Below are 24284 nucleotides of genomic sequence, written 5' to 3' on the forward strand. Positions count from 1 at the left end.
TTTACTGCTGCACACTTGTTGAAAATGAAAATGAATAAAGGTATAGGGCTAGGGCCCAGGACACAGGACATGGGTGCGGCAACGCTGCAGGGCTCCTCCCAGCCCAGTGTTCACTCGGGACAGGTAGTCCCTTCCAACAATAAGGATTTTATCAAGTACACCACTATACTGTGGCAATACAATACAATTTTACTTTTGTACTGTAGTATTAAATGCTTTTTTATTGAGCATAAGTGTTTTAATTAAACTGTTAAATATAACTTGGCAGTGCAGTTCAACGGATAGTCATTTCAAGCATATTTTACATTTTATGTTCCATTTCAGACTAGGAGAAATAGAAAAACATTTGCAAATCTACTTTTCAAGAATGGAGGACATTTTGGAATCAAACCAAAGCAGTCGTGATGACTTTTATTTCATGGTTGTGCGATGTATCGAGGTTAGTACTATAGCATGAATATGCATTAAAATTATCATTGTGCTGCTCATTGCAAGTGAAAGTGTCTTTGAAATAAATGTTGGCGATTTATTTTTTTATTATTTTGCCAAATATGCCAAATGTTTTGTCAATTCAGAATTTCAGCAAGGAATTCTTGCAAATAGTTACAATTTAATTGTTACACATCAACTGGGAATTTGTTTTGGTGATAAAAACATACCAAATAGGATCTGTTGAATAATTGTGTCAGTCTAGCCAAATAAATCTAATTGCAAACTGAAATCACTGAAATCACAGAAGAAATGTTGTTGAGATGGATAGTGCTCTACATTAAAATCTACTATGCCCTTGCCACAAAGGAACGCCTAGACCACCTGTGGGCTCATTCATTCTATGGGGCCAAGGCTATAACAGCATCACTGGTAAAACAGTGATAGTTCTGGACATCTTTTAGACTGAAACGTGGGCATCGGTGCATACTTTCAGAGATTGATACTGTATTGACAGTCAAGTCCAATGGGAAGGCCACTTTGCCTGTTCGGTCCTGCAAGACTTCCTGTTCCGAGGTCTCTCATGGCCTCAACCTTGGGAGGTACTGCTGTGGTATCTATTCTTGCGTGAAGAATATATAGTTAGCAGTATCCATCAGAAGAACAAGTTACCTATCTTCTATAATGCGGCTTTAGATGGATGCTCTAAAGAACTGCAGATTCCTTACTGCCCTCCACCCCGCCCCACTCCTCTGTGGAGTTGACTTCTGAGCATCATAATGAAGTCCCAAGTTAGACTGTGACAGCCTGTCACCAGCAATTTCTTCAAAGTGCTCAATGTCTATTGGCATGAACGGAGAAAGATTTAGAAACTTAGGTCAGCGTACAAGGGTGGCACTTACATGCAGCTACGCACCATCACCTCTAGGGTGGTATGAAGTCACTCGAGAGAAATGCTGAAAAAATCTCCCGATCCAATCTGGCCCTGGAAATATTCTGGAGCTGAGAAATCAGTGCTTAGAAAGAGTGTTACTGAAGGTTAGTAACTTGTTCATTTCCACAGATAATGTGTTTCTCATATCATATTGAAAAGAGATACGCTTTTTTCCCATGTAGAACTTTGTACAACTACACTTGTGCTTATTTGTAAGACCATTAGTTCTCTGATAACTAGCACTCTTATCACTCAACTATTGAAAGTATCCTAAACTTTTCTCAATTAATCTAGGGCACACCCATCTCATATAACACTCAATAATTACAGACCTCATGAGGATTGTCACACAAAGAATTTCCAAGGTGAAGACAGCAACTATTCAAAAGGAGGTCCTGAAAATGCTGGAATTAGGTGTGATCGGACTTCTAATAGTTATTCTTGTCCGGGTCCCAAAATCGTTTGAATCAATATGCTTTTGTAGTGACTTCAGAGAAGTTAATAAAATGCCCAAATTCAATACTCACCCTATATCTTGAGTGGATGAGATGGTAGAGTAGCTAGGAGAATCACAGTACATTATTTCCTTAGATCATAGCAAAATGAATTGTCCAATCCTTGAAATCCAAAGATAAGGAAAAGACAACCTTTTCTTTCCCTTTCAGTTTGTTTCAGTTTACTGTGCTACCATCCCACCTGAACGGGCCATCAGCCACTTTCCAATAACTGATGACTTACTGAAGAAAGGAAATAGTAACAGAATCTTCAAAAACCTGAGCCACAAGGCCCTCCAAGCTTTTGAGGAAGGAAAGGAAGTTATATCTTCAAAGCTACAGGAAAGTGACCCTTTTTGCATGGTTACTCCCACTTTTTGCCTGACATCTGATTCAACCTGACTTGATGTACCATGGGTCCGTGCCAATCAGGTTCCCAGGGCCTGTGTTCTCTTCCCAAGACTTTACCTTTGTATCCACAATTGGCACATCCCTGGCCACAAGTAAGCCCCTTGTAAAAGGTACCATGGGCACCAAGTGCTCTGTGACCAAAGAAGGCCTCTCAGGGCTGCAGCACTGATTGTGCCACCCTGAGAGGCCCTGCACCTTAATCCACACACTGCAGGCTGCTTAGTTTGGTGCAGAGAAAAGTGAAGAGTCAACATGGCATACATCCCTGTCTACCATGCCTGCAATCCACTGCCTAAGGCCTAGGTAAGAACTCCTCTAGCAGGATGGACCTGCCATAAGGTGAGGGTACAGAGACATGAGCCTTCCACCCCTACAGTGTCTAAGTCCATTCTTAGACACGGTATGTGTAGTAAAGCCGTGAAGAGTATTTTGTCCAGGTGTTGGTCACTACGAACTCCACAGCTACATAATGACTTTTACAAAAAACTGGGAGTTTGGTAGCAAACATCTCAGCACATTTAACCCACACTGATGCCTGTGTGGGATTTAATGTAAAATGCACTCAAAGGGCATGTTAGAGAGTGGTGGCAGCCTAGCGGGTCCTGGTCCAATTCTTCCCTTGAAGATGTTTCCTGTGGTCAATGGCGAGGACAACAGGTAAGGTCATGTGATGGCTTTATTGTACCCCCTTCCCTTTCATAACTTGGTTGGCTCAGTGATGACGTGTCCTATCACTTTGAAAACACTCCCCAGTACCATCCTGTTAGGCCTTCTGTTTGTGAACTTACAGTATGGGTGGAATTGTGCATCTGGATGTTTCCTTTGATATTCTGTGCATATATTGGCCGGAATGAACGTGCAATACACAGCTGCACAAGCACAATTCATGTCCCCTGCTCTGACTGTTGCACACACACCCACGATGATGCCCACCTCAGTGGCCAGCAGTCTGAGCGTGGCCCAGAAAATAAATCTTCCCCCTGCAACGCCAGTTAGTCACAGCGTGGGTCAATCCGTAAATCTGCCTGCTGCTTCGCAGTCCATTCATTATGTGGCAGTGGGTCAGCACTTGAACCTGCCCTCCACAGCGCAGCAAGCACCAACTGCTATTCACCAAGGAATGCCTTCCATTATGCAGCAGAGTGCCCCCACTCTGGGTATACACTTCTTGCATTCACTTCAGCCCCAATGGGTGCCAATGGGCCCACAGCGTCTCTCTCAGCAATTGATCATTGCATCTCAAAACACCCCCATTCCAGCTAACCTACAGGCATGAGTAACCAGCAGATCCCGGCCGCCAGCCCAATCTCCCCTGCTGCAGCCACTGTTAGCCAGGTCAGCTTGACAGTTTCTGCGGCCGGACCCACAGAAGCTGTCCCCCATCACCCATCATGGCCCAGCCTCCCACTGAACACAACGGGGCACAGGGATATTGCTCACCATCCTGCCAATGTACCGGTGTCTCAGCACATGCCACACCAAATACCTCAAAGTTCTGATCCGTTCTTTGCGCTCTTGCTCATCCAGTCAGTGGCAAATCAGATTGCAGGTGTCAGGTGCCTCATGGAGCACTCAGTGTCCGGTTGACCGCAGCCCATCATCGGCGAAGGCATTTCAGGAACAGACGGTTTGTCTTCCTTGGAAGGGAATGGTGGCAGTCTAGCAGGTCCTGGTCAGCTTCTTCCCTTGAAGACTTTGCCTGTGGTCGATGGCGAGGATAACAGGTAAGGGCATGTGATGGATTTAGTGTACCCCCTTCCCTTTCACAACGTGGTTGACTTTGTGATGACTTGTCCAATCTCTTTGAAAACCCTCTCCAGCACTATCCTGTTGGGCCTTCTGTTTATGTGCTTACAGTATAGATGGAATTGTGCTTCTTGGGTCTTGCCCTTAGTTTTGCAGGATCCATTTGTAGTACCTTTGAGGAGAACTGGTGAAGAAAATTAATAAAGGTAGAATGTTATTCACCTACCTTATTCCAATTACAGTATTCATTGAGGCTGGTCACTCTTAGGGTGCACTCCCGATTAGTGTTATCTATGAATATTTCATGCGGGACCTTCAGTTGCAAGCAGAAGTGAGCCTTGTTCCAGAATGATCTGGTGTGGTAGTAGGTGACTTTGGATTTTATGGTGGTGTGCGGTTAAAAGGTCACATCGTCATCAAGAGGTTTTGTGGGGGAAATTCTAAAAGAAGAATTTCAACCCAGAGCTGGTCATGTGATGATTCTTTGCCTAAGAGAATTAACTCTGTCCTAATGGAACTGCTTTAAGCCCACTCAGTCTTCGAGGAATTTCTGGTATTGCATGCAGTGTTAAAGGTATGTGATATTGTAGGGTACAGCTGCCTGTTTGCCCATGGGTGTTTTTTCTTCTGGACTTTTTTTCTAGGTATTTAATTCTATCTGAGGTATTTATAAATGGCATTTATGGTTTTGAGGGGTTCCTGGGGCAGTATGGGGATTTTGTTTTTTAATACAGACTAAAAATAAGTATTTTCCGGTTATCTTCAGCCTCGCATAATTAGAACAAAGATGACTAGCTTTAGTTTTCAAATTAATAAGATAGTGTAAATGCTTCTCATTTATGCAATTAAAAACACTTTTGAAAGGAGGAATTCCTCTACTTGACAGAGACACAAGTTAGGACGTGTAAACACCCTCAGAAATAACCTCCATGCTTCAGTCTCAGTTAAGTCTGTTTTTATTTCTAACTTGTACACTGTTTTGTGTTGTTTCAATGAAAGCATGCATTTCATTACTTTTTCAAGATAGTTGTGCCTTTAACTGATAGGGCGCTTTGTAAAGGGTGGTATTAAAGTTCTGTGTTCCCATGTGTGCAATTTGAACTAAAATTCTGCTTATGTATTTTGTTCTTTTGAAGTCACTTATATCTGAGTCTGGATAGATATGTATCTGAAAGAAACAGTTAGTTATAGATTCCTTACCTTAGAATTACCCCTAAGCATCAGACTGGAGCCGGAAAGTTTTTCGGCAGCAGTACCTCTGGCGTCTGTTGACTCTGAGTCCGTCGTTGGCGTCGTGGTCGCCGGGATGATGTTGCAGTAGCTACATCGATGACACCCTCGTGCGCTGACATCTGAAAGAGACATGTTAGTATTAGATTCCTTACCTTAGAATATCCCCAGGCGTCAGACTGGATCCGGAAATGTTTGCGTAGCAGTACCCTTGCGCGTCGGTAGGCGTCGTCTGCAGCTCCGCGTCCGTCGTCGGCGTCGTGGGCGCCGTGATGACGTCGTCGGAGTACTTAGACGCCGCCTCCGCGTGCTGACGTCAGTTCTTCTTTTTTCCGCGCCAGCAAGCGCAGATCTGGAAAAAGCAGTAACCCTAGTAATTTTTTGACTAACTTTTTTGATCGCTTTTGATTGTTTCTCGAAGTCTTTCAACTCCGAATGGTGCCGTAGGGATGCCCGGGTTTAAGCACGGCGATGATTGCGACCGCCTGATGTCGGTCACGGATCCTCACCGCGTGTGTTTATCTTGTCTCGGCGTCGACCACGACGACAAGGCCTGCTCCGACTGCCGGGCCCTCTCTTCGAAAGCCAGGCGGGAGCGGTCCCACAGGCGACTCGAACTCCGGCAGTCGGTCCCGCGCCGTGAGAGGTCCCGATCCCATGGGAGGTCGAGGGACAGGTCGCGGGCTCGGAGCCACCACAGTTCCGAGAGTAGGCCTAACTCCTCCGGGTCGAAGTTGTCGTCAGGTAAGAGGCACAAGAAGTCCAAGCGGCGTCATCGCTCTTCGGACTCCCCCCGACGCTCGCGCGATGCGGCCGGGGGTTCGGGTGACACCACCCACGCGGCTCTGTCGGAGTCGCGGGCACCCGTCCAGCCCCATACCCTACGGTCCCTGGGCTTAACGCGACGCCGGAAGAGATCCAGCGCTTCCTCATGGCCATGAGGAACCTCTCTCCTCCGACGGGCTCCGCGGCGCCTTCCGGCCCAGCGGACCCGTCTGGGGCCTCTAGCGGGTCGGGGGCTTCGGCCCCGAGGCCGTCGGGTGCTTCGGCCCCGACGCCGCCGACGCCTTCGGGCCCGGCGCCGCTAGGCCCCACTCTCCCAACGCCGCCGGCGCCTTCGGGCCCGGCGCCGCAGGGTTCAGCGGCCCCCGCGCCATCGGCGCCTTCGGGCCCGACGCCGCGGGACGCCGCTGGCCCTCCTTCGGGATCTGGTTCGTCGCCGGTGGACCTTACGACCTCCCCGGCGTTGGACCCTCAGGTGTCGCCTCCGTTCCTGTTCAGACGTCGGGACGGCCCCGATGGGCGCCGCTCCAGACTTCGTTTGGTGAGATTCACTTTTATGAACAGGCCCCATTAGTTGAGAACCCTGAGTTTCAGGAGATGGGTGATGAAGAGGACTGGGAGGGGTCTGAGGACCCTCTGACCAGGGAGTGTCAGTCTCATGAGGACTGGGCAGGAGACCTTGGGGAGGCCAGTGGTCTGGACACCTCTCCAGACACTGGTTTTGTCTCCCCTCCTACCGTGGCTTCGGAGGAGGGGGCAACATATAGTGTGGTGTTGATGAGGGCTGCCAAGGCCTTGGGCCTTGAGCTCCCCGTCGCAGCGTTGAGGACTAACCTCCTCACTGAGGTCCTTAAACCGCAGTCAAGCTCGGCCGAGCCTCTGCTGCCTTTTAATGAGGCCTTGACCGGCGTTCTTCTGGGCACTTGGTCCAAGCCCGCTACGGGTTCGCCCGTAGATAGGAACGTGGCCAGACGCCACCGCCCAGCCCCGGGCGACCCATGTTTTCTGTCCACCCACCCTACCCCCAAGAGCCTGGTTATCCAGGCCTCTAATTCCCAGACCGCGTTCCCGTCGGCTCCGCCGGACAGGGAATCCAAGAGGTATGAGCAGTATGGTAAAAAGATCTTCTCATCCCTTAGTCTGGGCCTGCGGTCTTCTAACACCACGTGCCTCTTGGGCTGTTACACCCACTCTCTGTGGGATACGGTCGCGGAAGTGCTGCCAGAGTGTCCGTTGGAGGTACGGGCCAAACTCAGCCAAGCCCTTGTGGAGGGCCGGGATGCAGCCAAGTATTCCATCCGGTGTGGGCTGGATACCACCGACTCGCTAGGTAGAGCGATGGCAACGACGGTGGCGGTCAGACGCCACGCCTGGCTGAGGTCCGCCAACTTTTCGGCAGATGTCCAGAACACACTCATGGACATGCCGTTCGATGGCCGTCGCCTCTTTGGCGACAAAGCAGACCATGCGCTCGAGAGCTTTAAGGACTCCAGGGCTACGGCCAAGTCCTTGGGCCTCTCTGCCTCGCGCCAGCAATCGGCTGCTTTTCACTCCTTTCGTGGCCACGGAAGGGGTGCACCCACACGTGCCGCTAGCCACGCTCCGCAGGGCAATACCCATCGCGGTGGCGGCCGTGGGAACCGCAGTCCGGGCGGTAGGGGTCAACGGCGAGGTCAGTCCACACCTTCCCCCGCAGCATCCGCCTCAAAACCCTCCTAGTCCGTGCTTTCAGGCCCATGTGACGCCAGTAGGGGGCAGGGTTCGCCATCACCACCTCCACTGGCGCACTGTCACTTCGGACAGGTGGGTGGTGCAGATCGTCCGAAGGGGCTACTCCCTCCCCTTTGAGGCGACTCCTCCAGCCATGCCACCGCAGAACCACCGTGTATCGGGGGATCACTTGCGACTTCTGCAGGAGGAAGTTACGGCCCTCTTGGCCAAGGGGGCCATCGAGCGCGTTCCTGGGCTAGAAGTAGGGTGTGGTTGCTACTCCCAATACTTTCTGGTACCCAAAAAGGGCAAGGGGGGCCTCTGCCCTATCTTGGATCTACGGAACGTCAACGGCTTCCTCCGGAAGGAGAAGTTCAAGATGCTGACACTGGCTCAGGTCTTAGCTGCCCTGGACCCAGGAGACTGGATGGTAGCGTTGGACTTGCAGGACGCTTATTTCCACATTCCCGTCCTGCCGGCCCACCGGCGCTACCTGCGGTTCACGGTTGGCCACGAGCACTTTCAGTTTACCGTGCTCCCCTTCGGCCTTACCAGTGCCCCACGGGTGTTCACAAAGGTGATGGCGGTGGTCGCAGCTCATCTGCGCAGGTTAGGGGTTTCAGTCTTCCCCTACCTCAACGACTGGTTGTTGAAGGCGGGCTCACCCCAGACAGTCGTCAGCCACCTCCAGACTACGGCAGACCTCCTGCACCAGCTGGGGTTCTCCATCAATGTGCCAAAGTCACACCTGTGCCCCTCTCAGAAGCTCCTCTTCATCGGAGCGGTTCTGGACTCGGCGCAGTTTCGGGTTTATCCACCCGAACAGCGGGTCCGGGATATTCAGGCTCTGATTCCCATCTTTCAGCCATTATCCCGGGTCTCGGTCAGGTTGACACTGCGGCTTCTGGGGCTGATGGCCTCCTGCATCCTTCTGGTGCATCACGCCCGATGGCGGATGCGGGCTCTGCAGTGGGACCTGAAGTTTCAGTGGGCCCAGCATCAGGGCAATCTGTCCGACCACGTCCTGATCTCGGAGGGCACTGCGAGTCAGCTGCAGTGGTGGCTCACGGACCGCGATTGGGTCAGCGGCAGATCCCTCTCCCTTCCCCAACCGGAGCACGTAGTTGTGACGGACGCGTCCCTCCAGGGCTGGGGAGGCCACATGGGAGAGGCGGAGATCAGAGGCCTCTGGTCTCCGGCGGAGGCCCGTCTCCACATCAACCTGTTGGAGTTACGGGCGATTCGTCTAGCACTGAAGGCATTCCTCCCCTCTGTCCAGGGGAGTGTAGTGCAGGTGCTCACGGACAACACCACCGCCATGTGGTACTGCAACAAACAGGGCGGGGTGGGGTCGTGGACCCTTTGCCAGGAGGCTCTGCGCCTTTGGCAATGGCTGGAACGCCAGGGCGTGACACTGGTGGCTCAACACCTGGCAGGTTCACTGAACGCCAGGGCGGACGAGCTCAGCCGTCGGTGCATGATGGATCACGAATGGCATCTGAACTCGGACGTGGCGCAAGGCCTCTTTCAGCAATGGGGAGAGCCTTGGTTAGATCTATTCGCCACCGAAGAGAACGCGCAATGTCATCTGTTCTGCGCGTTGGAATTTCCAGGCCGGCGCTCGTTCGGAGACGCTTTTCGTCGCGAGTGGAGTTGCGGTCTGTTGTACGCCTTTCCGCCTATACCACTTCTGCCCAGAGTGCTGAAGAAGATCAAGCGCGACCGGGCCCAAGTCATCCTTGTGGCTCCGGACTGGGCACGAAGGTACTGGTATCCAGAGCTACTCAGTATGTCAGTCGATCCCCTGGTTCGTCTGCCTCTTCAGGAGGACCTTCTGTCGCAGCAGCAAGGGACGGTCCTCCACCCGAACCTGTCCAGTCTCCACCTCCATGCTTGGAGATTGAGCGGCGACAGTTGAGGCCATTTGACTTGCCTCCTGAAGTCTGTAACGTCATTCTGGCAGCCAGGCGTCCCTCCACAAAGTCGGTATACGCCTGCAGGTGGAACAGATTTGTGGCATGGTGCACAGCAAAGGCTGTGGATCCTCTTGCTGCCCCTCTTTCTGAGGTTCTTCTCTTCCTTCTTTCTCTTGCCCAGCAGGGCTCTGCTCTGGGCACTATCCAGAATTGTCTCACGGATGTATTTCAGTGGTTGAACAAAAACCACTTGAAGTGCAACAGTGGGAAAACTGAAATCATACCATTAGGTAAAGATCTGCCCTTCTGTCCTAAGGATTGGTGGCCCAAAGACTCAGAGGCCCCGCCTAGTGCAGTGACCTCTGCACGTAATCTTGGCGTGCAATTTGATACAGCCCTATCCTTTGATGATCACGTCAGGATCACGGCAGGCTGCTGTTTCGGACTTATCAAATCTTTAAAAAAATTCTTTGACTTCCTCCCCATTGCATCCAGGAAATCGGTCGTGGTCGCATTAATACTCTCCCGACTCGACTACTGCAATGGGTTGATGGCTGGAGTGAAAAAGTCCACACTGAAGAAGTTGCAAAGTGTGCAGCACGCAGCTGCAAGATTAGTGTTAAAACTTCCCAGGAAATCCTCAGCCTCAGCAGCATTAAATCGTCTTCATTGGTTGCCCCTGCACAAGAGGATCCTCTTCAAACTTCTACTAACAGTTTTCAAAGCACTAAAAAACATCGGTCCGAAATACCTTATCAACCGCTTTGTTCACTATGACCCCGTACGAAGTTTGAGATCCTCCGGTGGTAACCTTACCAGGATTCCGAGGTATAAATATAAAACCAGGGGCGGAAAAACTTTCACAGTCCTAGCAGCTAGGGCCTGGAACAACTTGCCTTTAAATCTCAGACTGGTTGAGACTGAGAGTCTTTTCAGGAAACAACTGAAGACCTGGGTCTATCAGCAATCTGATGCTTATGTTATGGCCGCTATCTAGAGCTTCCTTCATCCAATCCCATCCACACACAATTTTTCAGCGCCAAGATGCTCCTTCCGGAGCGATAGGCTGCGCTTAATAAATACTCACAAATACAAATACAAGGGCTACCTTTCTGCCCTTTCGGCCTTTCTCAGGCTACCTGATCAGCCTTCTTTGTTCAAGTCCCCTATTGTAAGTAGATTTCTTAAGGGCATCACACACACGTTTCCTCCTGTTCCGTTTGTGATGCCCCAGTGGGACTTGAACCTGGTTCTTACGTTTCTGATGTGCGCTCCTTTTGAGCCACTTCATAACTGTCCTCTTCGCCTTCTGACTTTGAAGACTGCTTTCCTGGTTGCCATCTCCTCTGCCAGGAGAGTGAGTGAGCTCCAGGCCCTTTCTTGTACTCCACCTTTCCTTTCTGTCCATCCAGACAAAGTGGTGCTGCGTACCAAACCTTCTTTCCTGCCCAAGGTTGTCACAGCCTTCCACATCGGGCAGTCTATCACCTTGCCTACCTTCTTTCCGCCACCGCATCCCTCTAAAGAGGAAGAGCGGCTCCACCGACTGGACCCAAAACGTGCGCTCTCATTTTACTTGGACCGCACACGCCAGTTCCGGGTGGATGACCAACTCTTTGTTGGTTACGTGGGCGCTAAGAAGGGGAAAGCGGTGCACAAGAGGACCATTTCCCGGTGGATCATCTTGTGTATCCAGGCATGCTACTCCTTGGCTAGAAAGGAGCCTCCTGCTGGATTGCGGGCTCATTCTACCCGAGCCACGGCGACTACCACTGCCCTGGGCAGGGGAGTGCCCTTACAAGACATCTGTCAGGCAGCTACGTGGGCATCGCTGCACACGTTTGCAAGACACTACTGCCTGGACAGCCAAGTCTGGAGGGATGGCTTCTTTGGCCGTTCCGTCCTCCAGGACTTTCTGGTGTGATTATTGGTTCGCAGACCCACCACCGGGGTTGGTATTGCTGGGGTATCTATTCTAAGGTAAGGAATCTAATACTAACGTGTCTCTTTCAGATGCACAAGTTACTACTTGTGTAACGATATATCTGTAAGAGACATTAGTTAGTATTAGATTCCTTACCGACCCACCCATCCTCCCCGTTCTGCGAACCGATATCTAGGGTTAGGGTTATCCCCTTTCAGGGCCCTAGTTTCAATGGCACCAGTGTTGGTTTTTAACATGGCTCTGCGTTTCTGGCGCGGAAAAGCTGTGTCTAAGAACTGACGTCAGCATGCGGAGGTGGCGTCTAAGTACTCCGATGACGTCATGACGGCGCCCACGACGCCGACGACGGACGCGGAGCCGCAGACGACGCCTACCGACGCGCAAGGGTACTGCTACGCAAAAATTTCCGGATCCAGACTGACGCCTGGGGATATTCTAAGGTAAGGAATCTAATACTAACTAATGTCTCTTACAGATATATCGTTACACAAGTAGTAACTTGTGCGTCAGTTCTTTCTTTTTCCGCGCCAGCCAGTGCAGATCCGGAGAGAGCGGTACATCCAGTCACTTTTTAGGTCTCGCTGAGTCAGCGCGCATGCGCTGCTTAGAGAAACATTTAGAGGGCTTTGAGAAGTGCTCTCAAAGCGGCGATCAGCTTGCCAGAACGCGCACAGGCGCGAGACGTGCACAGCACTTTTTCACGTTGCGCGCGCACAAGCGCACCACTGGCTTTACCACTCGCGGGGAGGGGTTACCAGAAGCCTAGATTGTGCTGGCTCTGACGTCTCTCCTACATCTTTGATTGTTGTGAAGAGACTACTTTATTTCCCTCACAACTTCGAATGGATTCAGCCATGTCAAAATACATTAGCCCCGGAAATTGCCTCCAGCGTAAACGGCCACAGATCTGAGAAATCCCGTTCTTGCTAGCTACACACCAAATTGTTACTGCCGTAATCAAGGCACACGCTACAAATGGCCGCCCTGTTTGAATGGCGTTATATACCGACCTGACCCAGCAGCCAAACCGACCCAGAAGGCTCATTACATCACTGTAATTTAAATGTTACAGACGCGCACTTCTCGTTAGGGTAAATCCATTTGCTTAATGTAGTCACGATCACAAGACAGCAAGACAAGACAGCATAATTTTAGACTGCGCAAATAGTCTCACACCCAACGTGAATCCAAAGCCCGATGCAGCTGCTTATAAAGTATGAATGATGCACGTAGTAACCAGAGCCTTGCCATCCATCCGACAAGCACCGCCGCGCGTATATACACGCACAACCAGGCAGCGCACTTTTCACTTGTTTGTTTGGGCCATCGGAAAGAAGCTCTTTTGAACACTGTCCTAATTAAAGTGGCTTTAAAGATCGGCATTCTTGCGTGATTATCCTCTCTCCTTGTTAAATTCGCCCTGCCCAGAGGGGACCCTCGAAGGAGCGTAGGGGAGAGTTATTGACGCCTCTGCTTCCAAGAGCTGCTGGGCGAGCAGGTTGTTGATTTACCTTTGTGGAGACTAGATGCCCTTCCTTCTGCTCAGAGGCAGAAATTTAACCCTTTCGGCTGTCAGCAGGATAAGCTCCAAAGCTGAAATAATATTAAAGTGTATTAAAGTACACTATTGTACAAAAAACAGCCCATTCCAAAGTGTGGCTTTTACGCGCTGAGCACTTATTTGAATGAAGTGTTTATTTTAATTACTTTAGTTTAGATGTTCCACTTTGCCTTCAAAGCCTTCCACTATGCTTTGAAAGCCTTAGCACAGCTTTTTTATGTCATTTTTTCTGGGGGGGGGGGTGGGATTCTCCTACAGGCCAAGGTAACATTAGCTGTGTGCTTTGCAATTTACACACTAATTATTCACTCGTCCACGGCTTTTCTTTTACTGTGAATAAAACAAATTCAAGACCTAGCCGTGCACGAGTGAATCAAAAATGGAAATATTTCGAAGCACACACCACACGTGTGCTTGTTTTCTTAGCCACTAAGGCCATCTCCAAAAGGGACATGAAAACACCAGAACAAAAATGAAGGTGCAATTATGATGAACCTCTAAAGAAGGGCAGCAATCTGAAATTAACATAAACACATTATCGCTGTCCATACTTATTCTGAGGATAGAATAGAGAGGGCTATCCATCAATCATTGGAGATGTTCTCTATAGTTAAGTATTTCCCTAACTCCTCAACCCCGGGTCAAAAGTGGCACCCTCTCCCACACTTTGTGAGGAGTTAGTACCTTTATTTCCCAGGACAACATTGCCAACATCTCCACTCATTTTCAAGCACAGTGTTAGATACCATTTCATTAATGGAAGATTTATCCATATCCTCAGTTGGTTCATCCATTTCTTAGTTTGAATCCATACTGGTGAAGGAAACCCTGGCAGGGCTTAACTTATGTGTAGGAAGGTAGATCCCTGACTATGGTTGCCCCCAACTTTTTGCCTGGTGTTTTGCTGGTTTTCTGACTTAGTTGACCTGGGACCCTGCTATTCAGGGCTCCAGGCCTACTGCTCTCTCAGTAAAATGGATTCCATGTACCTTAGGTACATATCTAATTGGATACTGAGTCACCTTATCAGTCCCTGTACAGTGTACCTTAGGTACCCAGGGCATAGGTGTACCCAGGGCCTACCAGGGGCTGCAGCATGTATTATGCCACCCCTGGCTGGCCATCCAAATCTGACACAACTGGCTGCATGACAGCTGGGGCAAGGTGGTGTAATCACCCTTTGCTTTAGATATAGTATACCTATATCTAAACCTCAATGGGCACACAGATCTCTTATCAGTCACTCCTATGGCAGGCCTTGACAATCCTGAAGGCAGAGTGCTTGGAATCGTGTGAGATGGTGCTCTGGCATGAGCTGAGCCTGTCTGCGGCTTTCGGGATCTATCCCTTAGCCGTTCCCATGATAACGCATACCATATACTCTTAAGTGCATTATAATCCTCGCGGTTATATGCCAACTCTGGTATCGCTTTATCAAAACATGTCGAGTAAGGTGTCATACGAATTGGAATACTAACCCCTCGCCAATTCTGGCGACGGGGTTAGCATTCCACCCTTCTAGAGGGACACGACATGTATGTAACCTGTAACCCCGGTTAAAGTCAAACAGAGCCTTAGCTCCACAAAATGGATGCTGCCACCGAGACACAAGTCTGCCCTCCTGCTGCTGGGAGTCCTCCCAGAGCAGGAGGCAAGGACAAAGGGTTTCCTGCCAGGGGCGGTGCCAGCACCGTCCCAGACAGGATTTTGTGTATTCTAGGTAGGCAGGGCTTTAGAGGAAGGTGACTGCAAGTGGCACCCCGGTGCTCACTGTGCATAGGCCGGCTGAAACCAGTTCCAGGGGCACTCCAGCCCCTGGCCTGGGGAAAGCCCGCCAAAGGAGAGGGGTGTAACCACCCCCCTCCTAGTCCCACCCATAGGGCAGGACTTAGTCACGTGCCAGCCCCCTTTTTCAGGATAAAGGTAGGAACTGGCCCCCTTCCAAATCAGATCATCTTTGAATCCTGAAACTACTTTCCACGAAAGGAACTCAAGACTTCTTCCCAAGATTCTCCCTTGTGACTAAGGAGTAGTCACCCTGCAGCAGCAGGCACCAACCAAGTATCGCGGTTTGTTGCCAGTCTCTCCTTCGGATCAAGACTGCTCCAGCACGACGAGAACCGGCTTCCCTGGCACCTCTGACCTCAACATACATCATCAGCCCAGCTGTGATCCGTGGGTGCGACGAGACCTCGAGGGACCGGCCATCATCAGAACTGCACGACGCTTGTCCAGCACGACTCCCGAGTGACCCTCGACCGAGTGCTTTGGGGTAAGAGAAGCCCCGACCCTGAGCAGCTCCAGCACCGAAGTTCAACCCCCCTGCATCCACGAGATCTGCGTGGGGCCCTTCTGCTTTTTGCTGCTCACCGCGTTGTCCAGGTCGCTTGCCCGTTGGCTAGTGGCCCTCTCACGACGCTCCACGACGACAACTACTGCTGGTCTGGTTGCTCCAGACTAGCCCTTGCTCCCCTCCAAAAGAGGAGCACCCTGGACCCTCCTGGTCCACTCAAGACGCCATTTTAGGTCCACCGCGTGGGCCTTGCATTTGCCAAGACTTGTTGCCCAATCCTGGGTCCAGCGACGTCGACAGCAAGTACCTTCGTGGGACAGCTCGCACCTCCATCCTGGTCGCCGACAACGCCTCCTGGTCCGAGAGACTGCAGAGCCCAGCAGCGCCCACTCACCTGGCTGAGGTGACTTCGTCCGGTGCCACTCTGGTGCCCACTTAATCACTGGCTAGTGATTCAGAACTTGGTCCCCTCTGCTTACAGGTCTTCTTCTTCCCTGATCCAGGCTTGGATCTCCACGAACTTCTTCACTGGCCGCCTGCCAGCAACTTCTTTTCTTCAGGCTCCTGGTTCGACAACGAGGGTTTCCGACGCAACTTGAACCCTATGCAGCCGCAGCCCCTGGGCTAGGTAAACTGAGTACTCCGGTGCTCCAGCATAGTCCAACACCCTAAGTGTTCGGATCCACTCTTGTTTTCGACCCACCTAGTCGGGTTCGCCCGAGAACAGTAACTTTGCAACTGCTAGCCTCCATAGACTTTTTCCCGCCTTACGCGTGAGAGTTCCCACTCTGCACACGACGTCCACAGGCCTCCTGCATCTAATCCCAGTGTTTAGAATTGTAGGCCTAGCGATTCCTAAGTCTAGAAACGTATTACTTACCTGCTAGCACGTTCGCATTCCACTTACTGTGTATATGGTTTTTCGTGCCCCTAGGGCATTTGTGTAAATTGTGCGACTTAAAGTATTTTCTTAAGAGTTTTGTTGTGTGCTTAGCTCCCTGTCTCATAAAGAGCCAGGGTAGTCCTGTTATAAATAAATATACTTTATTTTTGATAACAACTTGTGTGGTGTCCTTTCACTTGGTGTTCAAGGGGTAATGTGATGGTAAAACAGCTGGCTTAACACGCCCTCTAGAGTCTTAGCCTTAGACTGCTCGTATCCATGCTACTAGGATAGCTGGTCTATAAGGTTGACTTACAACCAATCATCAATAAGGGTTGTCTGGACTGATACATAGTGATCACTAGAATAGTGAGCACTGCATATCAGGCCAACTTCTCACATTGGTGAGCAGCGGTTGGGATTTGAGCTTGCTGTTGTTTTACCACACATATCCTAAGAATATCTTGTGAAAGATCGCATAAGTACTAAGGTACATATAACTTAGCTTAGAATACTCTGAGTTCTACTGAACCAGCTGTTGTAGCTCCTAGGGCCTAGCACACCCTAAACTACAACTCTAGCAAGGGATCAGTAGGTAAACATATAGTGTAGGTAAGTGCACCACTTACACCTCACTAGAAAAGCATGTCTACCCAGGGAGAGTCCTCAGGGACCCCTCTAGTGGTGATTGACCCTCCACAGGTCAGCTCAAGATATGCAGCTCTCAATTTCCAGGAGTTGAGACACTTGTGTACCTCCAGGAAATTGAAACAGGGGTCTAACCCCACCACTCCCTTTCTGTTAGGTCTCTTAGAGACTTATGATGCTAGGAAAGCATCTCAGGGAGATGGGAATATGCAAGCCCTAGAGGGACACCTTGGTGATCCAGACCTCCTTGACACTGAAAATGCAGTTGAGGAGGAGGATCTAGATGAACTCTCTGAGGGTGAGGCAAACAAGGGTCCTGAGTTAGTCAGCAGACTCACTATGGCCAACTTAGACCTACTTGGGCAAGGATCTGGGGGAACCCCAGTACTGACCCTAATTAGGCCTAACCTTGGAGTTAGAAGAGATAGATCTCTTTCTAGGGACTCCATTAGATCTCTGCACTCTAATGCCTCTTCTCAGGGGAGAAGGAACTCTACCCAGAGGAGATTGACTTCCCCTCAGAGAAGAGAACATGAAGCAAGGATGAGACAAGCTAAACTGAGGATTGAAAGGGAAGAACTTGCCCTGGCCAAAGAGAAGCTTGCCTTTGCTAGAGAGCAGCAGATGAGTGGGTTAGCTCTCACTGGTGGCAGCAATCTCCCAAGAGAAAAAGAGAAGGGTTTAGATACTAAACACCTGACAAAAATAGTGCCCCCCTTTAAACAAGGGGATGACATCCAGAAATGGATGGCTGCTTTGGAGAGGGCCTGCACTGTGCAGTGCATTCCCCAGAGTCAGTGGGCAGCAATACTGTGGCTCTCCTTTGATGGCAAAGGTAGAGATAAGCTCCTCACTACTAGAGTTGAGGATGCTAACAATTACCAAGTCCTGCAAAATGCACTGGTTGATGGGTTTGGCTTAACCACTGAGCAGTACAGGTTGCTGTTCAGGGATACCCAGAACACTCAGTCTCAGGATTGGGCTGACTTTGTTGATTGTGCCACTAAGGCTTTGGAAGGCTGGCTACTGGGTAGCAAGGTTACTGACTTCACAGGATTGTATAATCTTATTATGAGAGAGCAAGTCTTAAATAATTGTCAGAACCAGTTATTACACCAGCACCTGGTAGACTCTGATCTGACCTCTCCACAAGAATTGGGTAAGAGGGCAGACAAATGGGTCAGAACCAGGATTAGGCCTAAGAACCAGGGAGGTGACCAGAAAAAGGAATCAACCAAGCCTCAAGAGAAGGGTGGGAATAAATCTACAGATCAAACCACATCAGGGCCCCAAAAATCCTCTGAGGGGGGTGGGTCCCAGAATCCTTCCAATGCCCAGAAGAACCCTTATTGTTATCCCTGTAAACAGGTGGGTCATTTGAAAACTGACAGCAGTTGCCCAAAGAATAACAATAAGGAGAACATACCCCCAAGTAACATTCCCAAACCTCCTGTTACTACTAGTAGTAATCCCCCAGGTGGTGGGAGTGCCCCCCAAGAATTTGGGTGCATTTGCTTTGGGAGTTCCTGGGGACTCTGGCCTAACCAGGTCCCCAAACGTAGATACTCTTGTCTGTGAGACTGGCATGGGGTTTGCCAACTTCACAACTTGTCCCAACACTTTGGGCAATGACAGACAGGAGCCCCTCATCAATGGTATAAAAGTTGAGGCCTATAGAGATACAGGGGCTAGCATCACTATGGTGACTGAGAGTCTAGTCCCCTCAAGGCAACTTTTACCTGGTGCCACATACCAGGTGACCAATATTGATGGAATACAGAGAGATCATCCCATGGCAGTGGTCAATCTCAGCTGGGGAGGTGTCACTGGCCACAAGAGAGTGGCAGTGTCACCAAACTTGCCTGTAGATTGCCTACTGGGGAATGGTTTAGAGCTCTCAGCCTGGGCTGAAGTAGAGCAAGAAACCCATTCATGGTAAACATCCATGGTAAGGTAAGTGGGGCAGTGATAGCCACAGCCCCAGTCCAAGATGTCCTCCCTGAACAGGTCAGGAGGGCTGTGCCAGTCACAGCCCAATCTCAGACAACTTCCTTCCCAGAACAGGTTGTCAAGGCTGTGATGGTCACAGCCCACACCCAAACTGAGCCCCCTCCTGAAAAGGTTGGGAGAGTTGTGATGGCCACAGCTCAAACTCAGACAGATGATAGTGTTGTGAAGCCTGAAACTATGGATCACTCCACTCAGACAGAGAGCATTGAGGAGGAAGAGAAATCTCCCTCACACCAGACTTTAGGAAAGGGTCAGCCTCCTCAGGGAACTGATCTGACCCCTTGTGAAGAAACTGCCACAGAGGTAGTCAGGCCTAGCCTGGCAGGACCCCTGATGTCAGTGGACCCTTCCAAGGTGGGACCCAGTCTGGAGCAGGTAACCTGCCCCTCTCTACCCTGCCTCAGTCAGCCCAGGGCTGTAGAGGTCAGGGAGGCCAGTGTTGGACCCCAAAGGGCCCCCTGTCCAAACGAATCCCCCAATCAGCAGATTAAGGGCACTGAAGCTAGCAGACCTAGCCAAGTGAAAATAAAACACACTCCTGAGGGATCCCCCTTAAAATTAGTTAGGGACCTCCCACAGATGGACACTGTTGGGCACAGCCAAACTTGGGACCTGAGGGCCCCAGACCTGACCTGTCCCTCCAGTAAGCCAAACAGAGGGACCCAACCTCCAGCTGTAGGTAGCCAGAGGTTGACCCTGAGAGCCCAAAACAACTCAGTCTTCGAAAGAAAGGCCTCCATGGTGGATAATGATTGGAGGAAGCTGAGCCCAAAATTAGTGGAGCCTCACTTCAGTACTCCATTTCAGCACCAGCCTTTTACTTTGCCAAAACACACCACAGGTAGAGATTCCCTATGGTGGAGACCCTCAGACACCCTTATCGTGAGGGATTGCTTAGTGGACCATGAGATAGGGGGTAACCATGCCAGGGCTGGTACTTCCTTATATGGCCACTCAGGCAATATAGGCTTACCTGGCAAGGATAGCCTTATCTCCTTTCGTTTGGGGGGGGGGTTATGTAGGAAGGTAGATCCCTGACTATGGTTGCCCCCAACTTTTTGCCTGGTGTTTTGCTGGTTTTCTGACTTAGTTGATCTGGGACCCTGCTATTCAGGGCCCCAGGCTTACTGCTCTCTCTGTAAAATGGATTCCATGTACCTTAGGTACATATCTAATTGGATACTGAGTCACCTTATCAGTCCCTGTACAGTGTACCTTAGGTACCCAGGGCATAGGTGTACCCAGGGCCTACCAGGGGCTGCAGCATGTATTATGCCACCCCTGGCTGGCCATCCAAATCTGACACAACTGGCTGCACGACAGCTGGGGCAAGGTGGTGTAATCACCCTTTGCTTTAGATATAGTATACCTATATCTAAACCTCAATGGGCACACAGATCTCCTATCAGTCACTCCTATGGCTGGCCTTGACAATCCTGAAGGCAGAGTGCTTGGAATCGTGTGAGATGGTGCTCTGGCATGAGCTGAGCCTGTCTGCGGCTTTCGGGATCTATCCCTTAGCCGTTCCCATGATAACGCATACCATATACTCTTAAGTGCATTATAATCCTCGCGGTTATATGCCAACTCTGGTATCGCTTTATCAAAATATGTCGAGTAAGGTGTCATACGAATTGGAATACTAACCCCTCGCCAATTCTGGCGACGGGGTTAACATTCCACCCTTCTAGAGGGACACGACATGTATGTAACCTGTAACCCCGGTTAAAGTCAAACAGAGCCTTAGCTCCACAAAATGGATGCTGCCACCGAGACACAAGTCTGCCCTCCTGCTGCTGGGAGTCCTCCCAGAGCAGGAGGCAAGGACAAAGGGTTTCCTGCCAGGGGCGGTGCCAGCACCGTCCCAGACAGGATTTTGTGTATTCTAGGTAGGCAGGGCTTTAGAGGAAGGTGACTGCAAGTGGCACCCCGGTGCTCACTGTGCATAGGCCGGCTGAAACCAGTTCCAGGGGCACTCCAGCCCCTGGCCTGGGGAAAGCCCGCCAAAGGAGAGGGGTGTAACCACCCCCCTCCTAGTCCCACCCATAGGGCAGGACTTAGTCGCGTGCCAGCCCCCTTTTTCAGGATAAAGGTAGGAACTGGCCCCCTTCCAAATCAGATCATCTTTGAATCCTGAAACTACTTTCCACGAAAGGAACTCGAGACTTCTTCCCAAGATTCTCCCTTGTGACTAAGGAGAAGTCGCCCTGCAGCAGCAGGCACCAACCAAGTATCGCGGTTTGTTGCCAGTCTCTCCTTCGGATCAAGACTGCTCCAGCACGACGAGAACCGGCTTCCCTGGCACCTCTGACCTCAACCTACATCATCAGCCCAGCTGTGATCCGTGGGTGCGACGAGACCTCGAGGGACCGGCCATCTTCAGAACTGTACGACGCTTGTCCAGCACGACTCCCGAGTGACCCTCGACCGAGTGCTTTGGGGTAAGAGAAGCCCCGACCCTGAGCAGCTCCAGCACCGAAGTTCAGCCCCCCTGCATCCACGAGATCTGCGTGGGGCCCTTCTGCTTTTTGCTGCTCACCGCGTTGTCCAGGTCGCTTGCCCGTTGGCTAGTGGCCCTCTCACGATGCTCCACGACGACAACTACTGCTGGTCTGGTTGCTCCAGACTAGCCCTTGCTCCCCTTCAAAAGAGGAGCACCCTGGACCCTCCTGGTCCACTCAAGACGCCATTTTAGGTCCACCGCGTGGGCCTTGCATTTGCCAAGACTTGTTGCCCAATCCTGGGTCCAGCGACGTCGACAGCAAGTACCTTCGTGGGACAGCTCGCACCTCCATCCTGGTCGCCGACAACGCCTCCTGGTCCGAGAGACTGCAGAGCCCAGCAGCGCCCACTCACCTGGCTGAGGTGACTTCGTCCGGTGCCACTCTGGTGCCCACTTAATCACTGGCTAGTGATTCAGAACTTGGTTCCCTCTGCTTACAGGTCTTCTTCTTCCCTGATCCAGGCTTGGATCTCCACGAACTTCTTCACTGACCGCCTGCCAGCAACTTCTTTTCTTCAGGCTCCTGGTTCGACAACGAGGGTTTCCGACGCAACTTGAACCCTATGCAGCCGCAGCCCCTGGGCTAGGTAAACTGAGTACTCCGGTGCTCCAGCATAGTCCAACACCCTAAGTGTTCGGATCCACTCTTGTTTTCGACCCACCTAGTCGGGTTCGCCCGAGAACAGTAACTTTGCAACTGCTAGCCTCCATAGACTTTTTCCCGCCTTACGCGTGAGAGTTCCCACTCTGCACACGACGTCCACAGGCCTCCTGCATCTAATCCCAGTGTTTAGAATTGTAGGCCTAGCGATTCCTAAGTCTAGAAACGTATTACTTACCTGCTAGCACGTTCGCATTCCACTTACTGTGTATATGGTTTTTCGTGCCCCTAGGGCATTTGTGTAAATTGTGCGACTTAAAGTATTTTCTTAAGAGTTTTGTTGTGTGCTTAGCTCCCTTTTTTATAAAGAGCCAGGGTAGTCCTGTTATAAATAAATATACTATATTTTTGATAACAACTTGTGTGGTGTCCTTTCACTTGGTGTTCAAGGGGTAATGTGATGGTAAAACAGCTGGCTTAACACGCCCTCTAGAGTCTTAGCCTTAGACTGCTCGTATCCATGCTACTAGGATAGCTGGTCTATAAGGTTGACTTACAACCAATCATCAATAAGGGTTGTCTGGACTGATACATAGTGATCACTAGAATAGTGAGCACTGCATATCAGGCCAACTTCTCACATTATGTACGTTCGGGTCTCCTTTAACCTCGGTACCCCCCACATTCACCATCTTATTGCCGAAACCCTAATACCTCTCTCACTAATATTATCAATGCCTCCTTCACCACAGCCACAGTGTTGGCTATGTGAAAATTACAAAAACCTTGACCGCCCACCCAATTGTTTTAAGCAATTTCTGGTCCATTTCCCTTCCACCTTTGCCATTGGAAATCCTGGAAAAACCTGCCAAAAAGTAAATGTCTGCAGAGTCACATTCCCCACTGCATGGCACTCAATCTGGTTTTAGATCATAATACAGCACTTACACCACCCTGCTTGCAGTCTCAAAAATCCTTCAATCCACCCTAGATCAGAGCAGCTCCGATGCACTTATAAATTCTCGGACCTATCAGCAGCCTTCAGTAATCTCTCAAATGCCATCCTCTGAAAACATCTCTTAACAAGCATTGGCATAGCCAATAGGTCTCACCTTTGGGACCTTATAAGTGTTTAGCCATGCAACAGTTGATGTTGTTGCACCAAGGATATTGTGCTGCATAACTAAATACTTTTAAGGTCCCAAAAGCGAGAGCTATTGGCTATGCCAATGCTTGTTGACTGACTTTTTGCCGACTTTTGGCGACATCATTCTTGAGTATGTAACTCCTGGTGCACGTCAGGGATGCCCGGCTTCAAGGCTTGTGGTTCCTGTAGCCGACTGATGTCGGTGACGGATCTGCACCGCGTGTGCCTATTCAGGCTGGAGCGCGACCACAACCCCAAGTCGTGCTACGACTGCCGGCAGTCAGCTCCGCGCCGCTCGAAGTCCCTGTCGCGTAGGAGGCCGAGGGACCGGTCGCAGAGCCACCATCATTCTTCATCCAAGTCTTCGCACTCGGGGTCAGGTAAGTTGAAGCACAAGAAGAATTCAAAGAAGCACCGTCGCTCTTCGACTTCTCCCCGACTGTCGGCCGACGCTAGGAGGGACGCGGGTGGTGCCGCACCCGTGGCTCCGCCTGCAGATCCCGAAGGGTTGACTCCGGTTGACTAACCTCCTGACAGAGGTGCTCAACCGGCACAGAGCTCTTCGGAGCCCCTGCTGCCATTTAATGAAGCCCTGACAGACATCCTTTTGGGCACCTGGTTTAGGCCCAACACAGGGGCTCCTGTGGATAAGATGATTGCCAAACACTACGGCACGGCCCCGGGCGACCCCACTTTCCTCTTCCAACACCCCACCCCTGAGAGCTTTGTGGTCTGAGACTCCATCTCCAAGGGCGCATTCCATACTGCATCCCCTAGATAGGGAATCCAAAAAGCTGGACCATCTTGGGAAGAAGATGTTTACTTCCTCCAGCTTGGGACTGCAGTCTGTAAAACCTGCATGTCTGTTGGGCCGTTACACCCACTCCGTGTGGGATACGGTTGCGCAAGTGATGCCTCAGTGCCCGGAGGAGGGCTGGGCCGTGCCCTCTCAGGCAGTTGCCGAAGGTAGAGACACATTGAAGTTTACCATCTGCTGTGGGTTGGATACCGCCGACTCACTAGGCTGGACGATTTCCACA

At 50.8% G+C, this 24284-nt stretch overlaps 1 protein-coding gene across 1 annotated transcript in view; it reads left to right on the forward strand.

Moving 5' to 3' along the window:
* The window catches only part of LOC144783414 (E3 ubiquitin-protein ligase rnf213-alpha-like), a 2376820-nt gene that overhangs the window by 1098284 nt on the left and 1254252 nt on the right, over positions 1–24284 (forward strand). Inside the window, exon 20 of the mRNA XM_078662402.1 lies at positions 325–439. Within this exon, the coding sequence (XP_078518528.1) occupies positions 325–439 (115 nt within the window). The remainder of the gene's footprint in view (positions 1–324; positions 440–24284) is intronic.

This window comes from Lissotriton helveticus, chromosome 9 (assembly GCF_964261635.1).
Source record: "Lissotriton helveticus chromosome 9, aLisHel1.1, whole genome shotgun sequence".
Lineage (NCBI taxonomy): Eukaryota > Metazoa > Chordata > Amphibia > Caudata > Salamandridae > Lissotriton > Lissotriton helveticus.